The following is a 15,778-nucleotide window of genomic DNA, read 5'->3' as shown; positions in this document are numbered from 1 at the left end:
CAGCTAGACTCTGTTACCCTGTGAAATGTTCCACTGATATTGCAACATTTTAACTAGAAAGCTGCTTCTAAACATCACCATACTTTCTATTATCAAAATGTGTTTTCACTATAGTCGGTGGATGTACACTGTGGTCCACTACGTATTGTTTGCATTAGAATGTGCTCACTAAACCAGTTAAATAAATTCAACCCAAAGAATCTGAACATGCAGAAAAGTCACTGAACTCGCGCTGACAAATTCAAGAAACCCTAACGCATTAAAAGAAGAAATGGAACATTATGTAACAATAATGTCATTAAACCAGGTAAAGTTAAATACTTAAAAGCAAAATAGTTTGTAAAAAGGGAAATGCCTTATGTTGGCTAGACAAGTGTAAAAACCCCTAATGTTCACCAGGAACAAAAAAATGTAAATGAAGTGAACGAAAAGGGAAAAAACACTTCTAAAATAGTTTAGTTTTTTAAGCTTTATTCAATTTATCAATAAATCATAAAAGCATACAAATACAATTTATGCAGACAATTTAAGAACAGTTTTCATATGAACAAAGTTACAAAAATGGATAAAACATTTCTCCAAAAGTTAAAATCTACAGCAGTCATTTGGATGAGGGGCCTCGTTTTACACTAATCAGTCAATATTAACATGTGTTAGTTAACTCATTGAGTTTCTAAATTTCATCACTGACATTAAGAAGCGAGAAACAGCAAAGATGACATCCACATCTTCTAAAAGCAAAAATTTTAAATATGCAGGTTTACATGTTCTTATCCCCCAGCGTTTAAGTAAGGGTAGAAGAAATAATTTCCTCGGGCTGGTATACAGATTACAAAAGAACATGATGTGAATGTTACTTTGTGTTGAATGGTCGTCGCATGGACATATTAATTTCAATGAGGCCCAGTCATTCTGTTTCGGCAAAGTGACCAAGCGGAAGACAATCCCTAGGCGCAGCCTAGTTAAAAGCATGCGAGCATAGGGTGCTTTTTCAATCCCAAGGTAAGATTGTAGGCCTTCAGTAGGGGTGATTTGCTGATAGCTCAGGGTTGTGCCTTTAAGTTTCTCAGTGTCCCATCTAGCACTCTCTAAGTGTATAGATAATAGTTTTTTAAGGGCCGGTCTAGTCAAGGTTTGTAGGGTCTCTGGTTCGTCGTAAAATTCAGAGTGTCCAATGTTAGAAAACATCGTTTGTACGTATCGCAGCCACTTGACTTTTGCTACACCGTCCAAAGCCATGCAGTCTTTTATGAGATTTCTATTCAATTTGCACTCCTCTGTGGTCCAAATCTTATGCCAGAGCAAACAAGGTGATATTTTTATGATGTCGCTAAGGTATTTAACGCCGGTCTCAATGTGAGTCATAAAAGTCAATGTGAGTCATAAAAGTCGACGTGGTTTTGGACACACCTAGTAAGTAACAGATGAAAATATTCTCGCAAGTTTGTAATGAGGACACATTCTCGAAACCCCAGAGACCTGCGCCATATGTGGCCGTAGCTATACACTTTGCCCGGTAGATCTGTAACATTTCTTGAATGGGTTTACCCCCAATTTTGGCTGCAAAGGTTCTTAAAGCACCTATGGCACGGCTAAAGGCGAGTTTCCTAGCTGACACTGCGTGTTTCCACCTTCCCCACCTGTCAAACATAATGCCCAAATAGCAAAAAGTGTCTGTGATGGCAATCTTTTGCTGATCTAAATATATTGAGCATGATGGTCTGTTCTTTTGGGAGCAGGGCATGGAGAAAGTTTTGGAAATGTTCACCTTTAAATTTCTTTTACCCATGTAGGATGAAAATTCATTTACTGCTCTCTGCAAACCTACTTTTGTCCTAGACATAATTGCCGCGTCATCGGCATATAAAAGAATGGGTACAGGCCTACCATTAACAGCCGGATAATCGCTTGACAGAGTTATTAAGCTTTCAGCGATAGAGTTTATGTAAAATGTGAAAAGCAAGGGCGCAAGTATGCAGCCTTGCCTCACCCCTCTGTTTATGGCAAATTTTTGTGAACATTGCCCCTGGGTCCCAAATCTTACTCTGGCCCCCGCTTCTCTATATAGTTCTTTGATAAATGTGAGGATAGCTGAGTCCACCCCGATGTCTTCCAGTGTCGACCAGAGCATCGCATGGTCCACGCAATCGAATGCGGAGCTGAGGTCGACAAAGGTAACAAATAGGTCCCCTTTTTTGGCCTGCGTATATTTAGAGACTAATAGGGACAAGTTTAGGGATTGCTCCAATGTCCCTAGTCCCTTTCGGAACCCATATTGGAACTCCGAGATAACCTTCTTCTCTTCTTCCCAGTGTTGTATCCTCTTAAGGACAATCCTGCCAGCAACTTTCATGAGTCCGTCCAATAGCGATATTGGACGGTAACAAGCAGGGTCGTCCCTATTCCCTTTTTTAAATATGGGGACTACGATTGTGTCCGACCAGGTGGTAATAAAACCGCATTTATTTCCCATATTTAATACATTGGTTAACAAGGGAACCCAGAAGTCCGGTTCTGATTTATAGAGATCCACTGGGGTGTGGTCAGGGCCGGGGGCTTTACCTAAAGGACTTTCTCTAAGGGCATCTTCCACTTCTAGTGTGGTAAATACCAGTTCAATAGGGTAAGGAGGTGCTGGGGAGACAGTTAGGTGGTTATCCTGAATTATGCTATCTGGGGGTGAATTCACCTTGCATGGGTTCGGGGCATTACCCTGTGTGTTGTTGGAATAAAGATTACCATAATGTTCTACCCAGAGCTCAGCCGTTATAGCCACTTCTACAGAATTATCTCTGTCTTTTGAGTTATAAACAGATCTTATGACTTTCCAGAAGGCATTGCTGTCCTTATTCCTGGCGGCTTCCCCCAAGGCTTCCCAGGCCTCCTGCTTCAGTTTCGCCCTCCGCTGTTTAATTGCCAGCTTATAATCGTATCTCGCTTGACGAATTTGAACTCTATCTTTTGGGTCGGCAGACAAAGCTTTCTTTAAGATTTTCAGTGTAGATGTACATCTAGAGTCAAACCACCCACGAGTATGCCTCCCCTTGTCTTTGCAGTTCCTAGTCAGTGCATTTTTTATATGGCGCTGAATGTTAGAAAAAGCAACCATGATGCTCTTTGGGTCAGTATCTTCCTCTAAGCAGGCAAGTACGTCCGTGGAGCAAGAGGATAGGAAGTTTTGAAAGAAGGATGTTGGGTTCATTTTCTCCCATTTAATTACATACCCATTGGTCTTAGATAGGGTAACCTCAAATGGATATAGAACCCTACTAGGTTCCTTTACTTTGCCCTCCATGAGATTTACCCCGAAGGTAATGGGATAATGATCGCTCATGGGGTCATCCCTCGTTTCCCAGAAGGTTATAAAGTCAGGATAGGTGGGTGATATCAATGCAAAATCGATTGTGGATTTACAACCTCTTCCATTGTACGTTGGGGCAAAGGGAACCGGGGGGGGAGCATGCCTGGTTAATAAAGGTGAGGTCAAAGGTAAATATGACATTGTTAAGAAGAGACCCCATGTTGGTGTGGGAGAAGTGCAGAGGACCGTCCTCCCCGAGATCTGACAGGCCGCACAAACCTAGCTCAGAAGACGGACAGACGGAACAATTGAAGTCACCCACCCACAACATTATGTGATCCCCCGAACCTTGATCTCTCAGTTTGTGAATATGATGGATCATAATATTCAAATTTGATTCCACCTCACTAATTGGCAAATTATGATAAAAATTCACAAGAATCACCTTTTGCGAAGTACCCCATTTAAGTAGTATGATTTGGAAGTACTGATTGGATTGGAAATCGCAAACTTTTACATCCCCTACGTTAGATATGTATGTGCACAAGCCCCCCTTGTTGCGACCCTGGGCTGATGGCACAGCTGGGGAATGGATGGTTCGGTAGCCCAACATGTGCACTTCCTCTATAAGCCAGGTTTCTTGTAGGCATAGGATGCCATACTTCTGCACAATCTCCAGCCAAGGTTTGTGGGTGATCTTACTACCGAGGCCTGCAACATTCCAAGAAAGGAGAGAGTGCATTGGGTTTCTAATTTCCTGTGGATGATGCCCTGCATTCCCCGTTGTGCCTATCCGAACTTGCAGGTGTGCAAGGTCTGCCTGTAGTTTGACCTGTGCAGTAAGAGGGTGCTGTTCAGGGGGGTTTAGGTCTATCCCAATGTGGCTTGGAACTTGGGGTATGGGCATTAATTTTTCACTCGGGACAGTTTCCGTTAGGGGATTTTGGGCATTGGTAAGGATTGGAGCGACACTAATTCCCAGTCAATCCACCTGATCCAGACATTCAAACCTGTTCATAGTGGGTGCTCCTTCCCACCAGTTGTTAAAGGGTTGCCAACCATCCCCATGTCCTTTCCATCTACGATTGTGGGCTATTGACCAAGCCCCAGGTGGCTCAACAGTCTGTTTTGGAGGATAGAAAAAGGTGAGGGGTCTGGTGCCAATAGATTGGTCAGTATCCTGTGAATCCCATATAGTGATATGCTGGGCTGTGTGAGGGTCTGCAAATGAGACCACTATGCAGTCTCCAGGGATGGATTTATGGGTACGACCCACCCATGGCACTCTCCTAACCATTAGACCCCTAGTCCTAACAGTATTGGGGAGCTGTCTATTGATGTTGAGCCAGTGAATCACCTTATTCTTTAGGGACCACTGGGTCTCCATAGAAAGCGGGTCAAGTGGTGGTACACCAGCCAGTATGACGACGTAGTGCCCGGCGTCAGGAGGAAGATCAATGTAGCCCCCACGAAAGTTCTGGCGGCCATGGTACTGGTTGGTTATGCGCGCAGTAGGGGGGATATTAGTCTTATTGGGCTTGTGGGCGGCCTTAGGGATAGGGTTGGGTAAGGTCTGGTTCTCGGGGCCTTTGCCACTGGTATTGGGATTTTTGGTATTAGGGGAAAGGGAACGATTGGCTTAGAGCGGGGTATGGGTATTGGGGTTGGCTTTGGTGGGGGTAGGGACAAGACCGGAGGTAGCATTTCAGGGGCAAGGGAACTAACGTTAGTTTCTGGAGCCGGGTGAATACCATCGTCATTCTCCTGAGGAGTACTCTCAGCTATATGAGGATAAGTTGCTTCCAGTTGTTTTAGGCTAAGGGTGGCCAGGGAGACTAAGGTCTTATCCATCTCGAGGAGATTATTCTCGATACGAGAGAGTCTGAGTTCCAGAGGTGACAGTAATTGTTTTAATGTACCCCAGACTATCTTAAGAAAATCTTCGTCATCACCCCCCTTGTCTCTATCCCTCCCTGGCTCACTTTGCCCTCCCTCTTTGGGTTTCTCACCATATGTGGGGAGAGGCCCTTGAATAGGGTCAAGGACTACGTTAAGATTGCTGTGTTCCCTGTCCCCCCCTATTAGATGGTTAACCAAATTTGGCGCTTGTATGGTCTCCCCAGTGGTGGGTAGTGTTCGCCTATTATTAAAGAACTGCAACCTTGCAATTTTTTCTTTTTTGCGGGCATAAGCAGATCTTGCATTGTTTTTCTTTTTTAGAGTTGGGCCATCTTTGTTTTTATTTTTTGCTACTGGGGGAGAAAGGTCAGGGGGGTCAGGGCTATCCGACAAGACAATGGCAGTTCCAGGTCCAGTGGGCGCGATTCCCTCGAAAGTTTTGGGGGGCACAGTAGTTAAGGTGGGTATAGACTCTAATGGAAGGGAAAGAGGTGGAGGAGCATGGTGAACATCGGCATGGATTATCAGTGGGGGAGGGCAAGAAGCATGTTGTGGAGATGCAGCAGACGCGATTTTCCCTAGGGAAGATTTTTTAGAGTTAGCAAAGGTCTGGGAAAGCCTACGTGCCGCGTCAAGCTCAACTGACACCCTCTTCTGCATTTTAGTGATTTCAGCATCAATTGCTAGATTAGTCTTAACAAGGAAATCATCCAATGTCCCGCTGGGCTTACTCAGCCCCATTGCAGTTTTACTGCGACTGCCCCGTGTACTCATGATATATTTGAATTGCAGTACCCACAATGTACTTACTGGTGGAAAAGGGACGAGTCAGATAACAAGAACCAAGGGGGGTGGGCCAGGCCAGTCCTCTATGTCCTCGAACGGCCTCAAACGGCCCGCTCTTTGCCCGGTCTTCGCCCCGGCCCTTGCCCCGCGCGCGTCCCGCGTGCGCGTGGCTTTGGCAGATTATCAAGGGGAGTGACAGGAGGGGGCGGGAAGAGGACCAGCTGCGGCCGATCAGCGCCGCTCAGCAGGCTGGTCCTCGCAGTCCCGCCTCTGAGCTTGTGTGTTGCGAGGTGGTTGCAGTAGACGCGTTGGTGCTCCTATGCACAACAGGGGACCAAAAAAACCAGGACCCTGACACAGTCTTGAGCCTGCGAGCGGCACCCGCGGAGCGGGGGCCGCGAGGCGGTGAGTTAGCAGCTGGAAAAGAACAGGCAACCGGGACAGCACTCCCAACACAGCCAAAGGACAAAATAGAAATTTCATAATGTCACGCATCTTTAATATTTCATAACTCATTTTCTCCCAGCTCTCCAGATATATATTTAACACTTGGCCGCACAAAATCTGCTTTAAAACAAGCTCAGCCTGGTTTACAAGTAACTTTACTACAGACTAGAAGGGTTTTGGCACCAATGCACCCTGCCTGAATTAATAAAGATATTCTTTGAGTAGGCCAGTATGCAATCACTGATCAGTAGTACATGTGGGAGGTCAGGTTTACTAGCATCTCAGAAACAGTTGCATAGGCTTGGCTCAATGCTCTTGGATTTGAGAAGGACTTGATCGGCGTTTCTAGTCAGACTTTTAGTGCTTGTCAGTTGTAGGTGGGACAGCACCAGTGACTATGGGAGAACCACCATCTCTCAGAATGGTCAACAGAAAGACACCTAAAATGTAGTCAGGCCAAAAGAGAATGCCTAATCGCCACTTCATGGAATCCTCAGACATGCCTGTAGCAGAAACCTCTTAAAAAGGCACCTTGATATTGCAGTACATTTCCATCCAGGAGGCAGCAAAGAAAGTGGAGTCCTTGCCAGATGGAGGCAATAAGAGAACTTAGTGCTAGTAGCTCAATATCAGTACCTTTGAGCTTACGTTTTGTGAGCACTGTAAAGTACACCCCACAAAAAGCTTGGGTAGCAAGTACCAAAGAACTTGTAGAAAGATCTCTTCACCAATTGTAGAGAGAAAGAGCCAAAAAAAGATCACCAGTTCAGGGTGTGAGGGGAAAATCAAGGTGGCTGGGGCCACAATTTGTACATGCAAAAGCTGCGTAGCTATTTGAAAGGGTAAAAACTGAAAGGTTACTCGTGCTGCTTTTTTTGTTTTACTAACCAGGAGTACCTGCAACTACATGACCAAAAGGAAGAGTATGCCACAGAATCTAATCTCATGGAATGGCAGAATATTGCTTAAGAAAGCTATGCAAATCAGTCCCATAAGAATCGAAGTGAGATATGGAGAATCCAGTAAATGAACATACATTTATAATTCCATTAAAAAATGTAACTTTGCTGTACAAGAAACAGTCATGTACCAGGTCTGTGACCAGGACTTACCCTCCAGTCTAAAGAAGTATATCTGGACATACCAGTGAGGTATTTCCATTATTAGGACGATTGAAACCATTTATGAGTCTACCAGTTCACACTTAAGGACAAGCTATTCAAATGATTAAGGAAGCACTGTATTCTGACGTTGGAGCATAACTTTTTTATATAAGCTCTAATATAGTTTGATATTCTGGATGCATTATTTCAGTTGACATTTTTTTATCACCTTTTATTTTAGTCTTAAATGTAAGGTTACAGAGATATTCAAAAGAGCAGCATACTTACAATTTGCAAGACACTTCATAGCCGACAGGACCCAATGAGGAAGGTCATCTGTATAAAAATAAAACAATCTTTACAATAGTTTTTTTTTTTAAAGAATACAGTTTTACTTTTGTACATTGTGTAAATGGTTACAGGTTCAGAGCAGTAATAGCAATTTGGCACAAAACAAAAATTAGTTTCACTAAATCTTTAGTGGAAATTAATACTATGATATAAACATGTATAAATTAATCATGTCATTCCCACACCCCCTCTTGATTTGCTCTCCCTTTGTAGGTGTATGCCAAAGATATTTTTTTTAAACTAGCTTTTAGATTAGATTAATGCAATAGAGTCTAGGGATAAACTGGGCCAATCAAACCAGAGCTCACAGCACATCATAAAACATTTGCATTTCACACCATTCCATTGACATCTTCTGGCAAAACAGAATATGCTTATCTTTAAAACATTTACTATCTCTCATTAGCACTGTTTACAGATGATGCAAAGCAAGACTGCATAGCACAAATCCTCAAGAACGTAACCTTTTCTTAAAACAGTTGGTAAGTGTTTTTACAGATCCGTAAGTGTGTAGGGGAAAACCAATGACGTGCTCCACTGAAAGGTGAATGCTCCACTGAAAGGTGGAGAGTTAAAGCTAGAAGTCAAACACTACATTTAAAGGCAAACAGGCATTAGCAAAGCCAATTGGGCTGGAGATAACAAGTGTGCGATTTTTATGTAAACATATACAAGAGAAATTAAGTTTAATAAAAAATAAAGAAAAGGCCTCTGGCTAAAGGTGGCGGGCAAAAGCTTTAAAATAAATAATTTAAAAAAACAACCCAGTGTTTGACCCACTAGCTATGCAGTTGGCAGTGAGACACTATTCTGAGGGTGGATATATACACATGATCAGGACAAAAAAAGAAAAAAAAAAAAAATGATACTCAACGTGCAAAATGGCCAATGGCTGAAGAGAGCTGACCGCCTGGCCAATGCTGAAGACAGACGGACTCCAAATGCCATTCAAGTGGGTTTCCTACAGATATTAAAATTAAATCAGTGAATATTTGCAAAATTAGATGCACTGGTTAGCATATATATTATATATATATATATATATATATATATATATATTCACTTAAAAAACCATAGGTTTCACACATGTTATAGTTAGCTGGACATTTCACTCGTAAAAAACAAATGAAATTCCACCGTTCTAGTTAGTGCAGGCAACTATAACTCACGCGACCGCAATCCTCTGCTGATGAAGTCAGATATTACATCCCTGTATTCAGACACTTATTTACCCATGTCTTCTTCCATTAATCTTTAGCTATACATATATTACAAATATTTATTTTTCATAAAGACATATGTCATCAGTGATGTAATATCTGACGTCATCAGCAGAGGATTGCGGTCGCGTGAGTTATAGTTGCCTGCACTAACTATAACGGTGGAATTTCATTTGTTTTTTACGAGTGAAATGTCCAGCTAACTATAACATGTGTGAAACCTATGGTTTTTTAGGTGAATTTGCAAGGTTTTTTAAATGCTAATTCGTAACTATAACGTGTGTGAAACCTATGGTTTTTTCAGTGAATTTGTACGGTTTTTTAAATGCTAAGTTATGAATTAATTTTTTCTTCTTCAGGTTTTTCACCGTGCGTGCACCGTGCGCGCACTGTGGCCGCTCTGTGCGCTTCGCGCACCCAGCACCCACGGTTCGCAATGCGTGCCGTGCGCGCACCTCGTGATTTAAAAAAAAAAAAAAAAAAATTGTTTTTTTCTCCCTTGGGTGTCCTTCTGTGACCCCCTGACCAAGGCTAGGGGGTCAGGAACTGTCCACTCTGCCCCCTTTACACGTTCTCCACCTTTTTTTTTCACCCCCTCAGACTGCGAGAGACAAAATGGCGGCCGACACTTCCTGGTTTCAACCGATTCGAATGTTTACCGACATCGAACAACCACTCAGAATTGCGCTCGCGCACGGCAGGGTGCGCGCACGGTGCGCGCGTATAGATATTGATATGCTTTTAAATGCTATTTTCTCAGGAAATACTGAACAGATTTACACCAGACCTGCAAAAGGCACTTCCTTGACCTTATGGCTACCTCTCTGCCAAATTTCACGTAATTCTGTTCAGCCGTTCGGGCTGTAGCTGCGACTAAAGGTCCTATGGAAAAATGCATGGGGAAAACACGTTTTGGGACCCCCCCAATTTCTCGGCCCCCGCTTGACGAATCACCCCGAGACTTTCAGGGTAGGAGCTGAACGGAGCGCCCCATTTGTTTTGAAAATTTCGCGAGGATTCGTCAACCGGCGCCTAAGTTATTCAAAATAGAATTTTGAGATTTCCTATGGAAACTAGGTTGTAACTATAACTATCTACTGGCGACTGCCAGTAGATATTATATATATATATATACATATACATTATACATATATATATATATACACATATACACACACACTCCGAGAAATCAATGAAGCAAACTCAGTCAGCTCAAACATGCCGATAAATATGAATTCATATTTATCGGCATATTTGAGTCGTCTGAGTTTGCAGTTGGCTTTATTTGATTTGAGGTGTAGGAATGTTTATAGATGTTTGGGACGCCAGGAACCCGCCTCAGACAGCCGGATGAGCGCCTCGTGGAGAGGAGAGGGAAAGCGAGGGATATACATATGCACACACACAAAAACACACACACACACACACACACACACACACACAAACAAAACCACAGGTTTCAGGGACATGATAGTTAGGCTGACATTTCACTCGTACAAAACCAGAGCCTCGCGCCTCCGCAATGCACTGAGGATGACGTCACATATTATATCACTCATGACATGGTCAGTGACATCACTCGACATCTCAAATCAGAATACTCAAGATATCACTCATGACATCATCCACTGACAGGGTTTCTAAAAAGTTTTAAATGAATATATATCAAGGTATACTGAAGAATGAGTGGGTGTATGAGTGTCTGAATGGATGATTTAGTGGGTGCGTGACTGACCGTGTGAGTGATTCAATATTTCTCGGTGAATGACTAATCTGTGTGAATGTCTGCATCGGTCTGTCAGTTGGTGTGTAAGTGGGTGAATGTTTTTGTGAGTAGCTACATGAGTGTCTGGGTTAATAATTGGTTGAGTACCTGTATGGGTGCCCTAGTCTGTGTGTGGGTGGGTGGGTGAGGGGGTTTGACTCCCTGCATGGATGTGTGATTCACTGGATGTATGGGTGAGTGAGTGTGCGTATGGATGTGTTGGTGAGTGAATGGATGTCTCAGTGGTATATATGTGAGTAACTACATATGTGAAAGGCAGTATGAGTGTTGGAGTATATTAAGTGACTATATGTGAGAGTGAGTGATTGTGAGACTGGCTGTATGGATGAGTATGTCAGTGATTGTAGAAGAAAGTATGTGTTAGTATCTGTATGATAAGTGAGGTGGTGTATAACTGTATAGGCGAGTATATGGCAGTGCTGTGGATTCTTTTAAATTGTTTTTATTATCATTTTAACTTTATTGCCAAGTGGTTGTGAGTGACTGTCTTTTTTGGTGTATGAGTGCATATAACAGCGGCTGTATTGATGAGTGACTGTATGAGTGAGTGGATGTGTGTAGGCCTATGAATCAGTGAGTGGGTATGTACTAACTGGTATTGGTGTGTCGCATGTTTTCAAGAATGGTAGTCTGTATTTTAGAGTGGGTGTATGAAAGGTTATATTAGAGTGTGAGGGGGTGCATCAAAGATTAAGTGGATGATACCATCAGTAATGTAATCATTGATGCTATTTGAGATGTCATGAGTGATGTCACGGACCAGGTCATGAGTGATGTAATATGTGACGTAATCAGCAGTGCATTGTGGGGCGCGAGTTATAGTTAGCTCAACTAACTATAATGGCTGAATTTCTCTGGTTTTGTACGAGTGAAATGTCAGCCTAACTAGAACGTCCCTGAAACCTGTGGTTTTTTCAGTGAATTTCTAAGGGTTTTTAAATGCTATTTTCTAACTATGCTTACTTAGGTAGGACATGTACAGAAAGAGGAAGAACGGTGCAGAAAGAAGCAAGAGGTGCAGAAAGAGGCCTACTTCGACTTGCCACAGATTCATACAAAGTAGCCTAATCACTAATCCTTCTCCCAAGATGTCTTAAACCTCACTTTTCTCTTGAAGGTTCACTATTTATCAACTGCTCAGAATGTTAGGCCTACCAAATGTAAAACAGCAATCCTAACCATATCACTGTTGCAAGTCTCACCAAGTTTGTGAAGGTATGCAGGTCTCTACTTTTACCTAGTGTCACGTTACATAAAAATAAGCATAGAGATACTTGAATACCTGTGTTTGAAACAGCATACTCTCTAAATTTGTGTGCAAAAAGGTATATGTATTTCTTTCTGCTCACAATACAGGGCACATGGGTATTCAATAGTATATTTGAGAGGCTCTATAACACCTATATATGTAAGATATGTCTGCATGTGCAACCGAATGACAGAGCAGGACTGAAGATTTGACCATCTATAGGAGAAGCTAACCGCTTTTTAAGCTACCTTATTCAGAAGCATAACATGTGAGAATACATGTATAAGTAGACCTTTAGACTTGACAGCTTGCACTTCCCATTTGAGTACAGAAAGAGGCGCAAGAAGTGCAGATAGAGGCACGAGAGGAGCAGATAGAGGCGCGAGAGGAGCAGATAGAGGCGCGAGAGGAGCAGAAAGAGGCGAGAGAGGAGCAGAAAGAGGCGAGAGAGGAGCAGAAAGAGGCGAGAGAGAAGCAGAAAGAGGCGAGAGAGAAGCAGAAAGAGGCGAGAGAGAAGCAGAAAGAGGCGAGAGAGAAGCAGAAAGAGGCGAGAGAGAAGCAGAAAGAGGCGAGAGAGAAGCAGAAAGAGGCCAGGTTTATAAAGTGCACGAGTGCTTTCCTAAAGTCCAATTGAGATGGAAAGAGTATATATAAAGTGCATCACATTAATAAAGTGCATATTATTTTTCTTCTCTACATTTTTATCCCATAATCCTGATTGTTCTCACTATGTGAGATAGACATTTCTCACCTGGTGCAAGCTGCACAATTATAAAGTGCAATTTAACCTATGGGCCGCCACTCTCCCCAGAGGTTTCCAACTGAATAGCTCCAGTGTCAATTAATTCTTATGGCATTACCTGTAAGCTATGAATGCATTCATTAAACGCCATAAATGGCATTCTATACATTTCTACTACTATCCAGAATTATATATTGACATTCCATGCATATACAAAGCGTCTCGTGTTTCAGAGGTGCATGTCAATATGAGAGCGAATTACATTTTACAAAGCCTTTAGTATTTAATGATAATCAATTTCTAGTTTCATTCCGCAGATAGTAGTAGCAAGATGTCAGGATGTACCCCAAGGATTTGACTTTTTGGATGTAATCTGCAGGCCCATACCCACAATGTACACTAGATGGAGTAGTTTCTTTTCTGTAACTCCAGTTCTGTAGTAGGGGTATCTCTGTTATAGTCATGATCTAGTGAATAGTCCCGCCCATGTGCGTGGACCCCGGAGCAATAAAAAATAATCTCTAAAAGGTGACAAATCATGCAGACCTGCATACACCTTTAAGAGAGAATTTAATTTAAAGACAGATAATGCAGCCTATACCCACAGGCTACACTGTCCAGTACTTCAACTAGAATTCCACCAACATCCACAAACAGCACTGCCTGTCTAGTTTTTCTCCCCATAGGAAAAAACCCTGCCTCTACCAGCAAAAGCCTCTGGAATGATAGAGAGGAAGGAGTGGACAGACAAGCCCCATAGGCTGCCATTATGTGGCTTAAAACAGGATACTGTGCCTTTAAGAAAACTTTCCAGGTTTCCAGAACTTTCCCCAGTATCCCAGAATGCCCAGCAGGTCCCATTTACTTTCAGTTCTTTTTTCCGGCTCCTGCTAGCAGGACCCTGGAGCATTGAGCTCTCCCCTTTTCAAGGGTTTTTTTGAGATTGTCAATTTTTTTCACTTTTTTCAAGTGCTTAGTAGCTGGTACTGTCAACATGCCTGACAAGTGCCCGGAATGTGGTAGAAAGAAGGCTAAAACTGATCCACACGAGGTGTGTATAGGTTGCCTTCCCCAGTCCCACGTGCCTGAAGACTGTGACATCTGCCACTCGTTCTCAGCCAGGACCCTGAGGGACAGAATGAAAATCAGGCTTCAAGTTCTGGAGGAGAGAAGACTGAAGGCACCAGGTGGGTCTGGAGGGGCTGATTTGGCCCATACTGAGGCCTCTGGGGGGCTCCCCAGGGGCAGGAAGACCAGTAAGCGCTCCCACTCCCCGTCGACGTCGAGGGCGGCGACGTCGAGGAGGATGACCACCATCTGTTCGCCGTCTCCCCAGGGCTCTGGGGAGAAGCGGCATCGACGATCGACGTCGAGGGACCTGAATAGGCCGCCGTCGACTACATCGGCATCGTCGGCGACGACGCAGTCTACGGCGCCGTCCAGCAGTCGGCGTCGAGATCGGACACGGCGTCGGCGCTCGCCGTCGAGGGGAGATCGCCGTTCGCCGTCGATGAAGAGGAGACGGTCGACGTCGCCGCCGAAGAGGAGATCGACGTCGAGACGCTCGAGGTCAAGGAGATCGTCGTCGAGGCGAAGGTCGCCGTCGAGGAAGAGAGAGTCGCCGGGATCGGTTTACTCTGTGGTGTATACGCCTCCTCGGATGCCTACGTCACCGCCTCCTCTCCCACCTCCTCCACCACCACCTCCACCGCCGCCACCTCCACCACCTCCTCCACAGCCGCGGACACTGCCTCCGCCGCCCCCACCTCGGTCTCTGCCACGCACTCCAGTGGGGCCGCCGGCTGTTCCCCCGCGGTCGGTTTCCCTTCCGAGGTACCCGACTCCGCCGCAGGGGACTCCGAGCCACGACGCCCGCGGTCGCCGGGACCGGCTAGACCGGCGGACAGACCGAAGCCGAAGAGGTCGCGCTCCCGCTCTCTCAGGAGGAGAAGATCACGGAGCCGCGGACGGTCATCGTCGGACTCAGGACGACGCCGTAGGAGGCACAGGTCCAGGTCGCACACGCGCTCCTCGACCAGAGACTTTTCCCCGACGCGGTCGGACTCGCCGGGGACTAGGGTGTCTCCGGTGGACGATTTGGTCTCTTTCCAAGAGGTGCTGTTGAGAGGGGCAGCAAAGTTGGGTATCACGGTGACGGATTATGACTATACACAGAGATCCCCTACTACAGAAGTTCATCTTTCTTTAAGACATGCCAGTTCTTTTGCAGAATCTTAATACCATTTTGTGTCTCGTTCTGTTCCAAAAACACTCTTTGGCATACTTTTCTGTTCCATTATTCCATCTTCCGGAAATGTTGGAACATGTTTAATTCACTGTCGCGTAACTCCATTGTTGAGCATACCCTCTTTGCTCTAAGCATCTGGCTATAGGGAATGCTCCATTTCATGGCACGTGGGTGTCCACAATTAGCGTGAAACAAGGAGTTTGTTGCTGTGGCTTTTCTGTGTATCTTTGTTGTCAGTTTGCAATTTTTCACTTCAAGGGCCACATCTAAAAATTCACATTTTGTGTGACTCGGAGTACTTGTAAATTGTAAATTCAATGAATTAAGATTCAAGACTTGTAGGTAGGCTTCACATTTATTCTCATTGCCCTCCTATAAAATACATAAATCTTCTATGAAACGAGTCCACATGGTGATTTTTTCGGTGTAGATCATTCTCTTGGGCCCAGGCCACCTCCTTCTCCCACCACTACAGAGATAAACTTACATATATACACATACATACACAGATACATTGTGAGAAAGTGCCCTACTTCTGCATTGTTGCATCCACTTTGTGCTGAATTGCTGATGTGCTTTGACTGAGTGTGCCCTTGGATCCTGCTAATAAGGTACCCAGGGCCTATGTTCTTTCCCTAAAACTGCA

General features: G+C 44.2%; 1 protein-coding gene across 3 annotated transcripts in view; it reads right to left on the bottom strand.

Annotated features, from left to right (window-relative positions):
• Window positions 1–15,778, bottom strand: part of DEPDC1 (DEP domain containing 1) — a 425,665-nt gene that overhangs the window by 238,675 nt on the left and 171,212 nt on the right. For all 3 annotated transcript variants that reach the window (XM_085602294.1, XM_085602297.1, XM_085602295.1), the window contains exon 6: window positions 7,825–7,872. In XM_085602294.1, the coding sequence (XP_085458420.1) occupies window positions 7,825–7,872 (48 nt within the window). The remainder of the gene's footprint in view (window positions 1–7,824; window positions 7,873–15,778) is intronic.

This window comes from Triturus cristatus, chromosome 4_2, assembly GCF_964204655.1.
Source record: "Triturus cristatus chromosome 4_2, aTriCri1.1, whole genome shotgun sequence".
In the NCBI taxonomy this organism is placed as follows: domain Eukaryota; kingdom Metazoa; phylum Chordata; class Amphibia; order Caudata; family Salamandridae; genus Triturus; species Triturus cristatus.
Note: the sequence above shows the minus strand (reverse complement) of the source record. Positions and strands in the feature narration are given on the sequence as shown.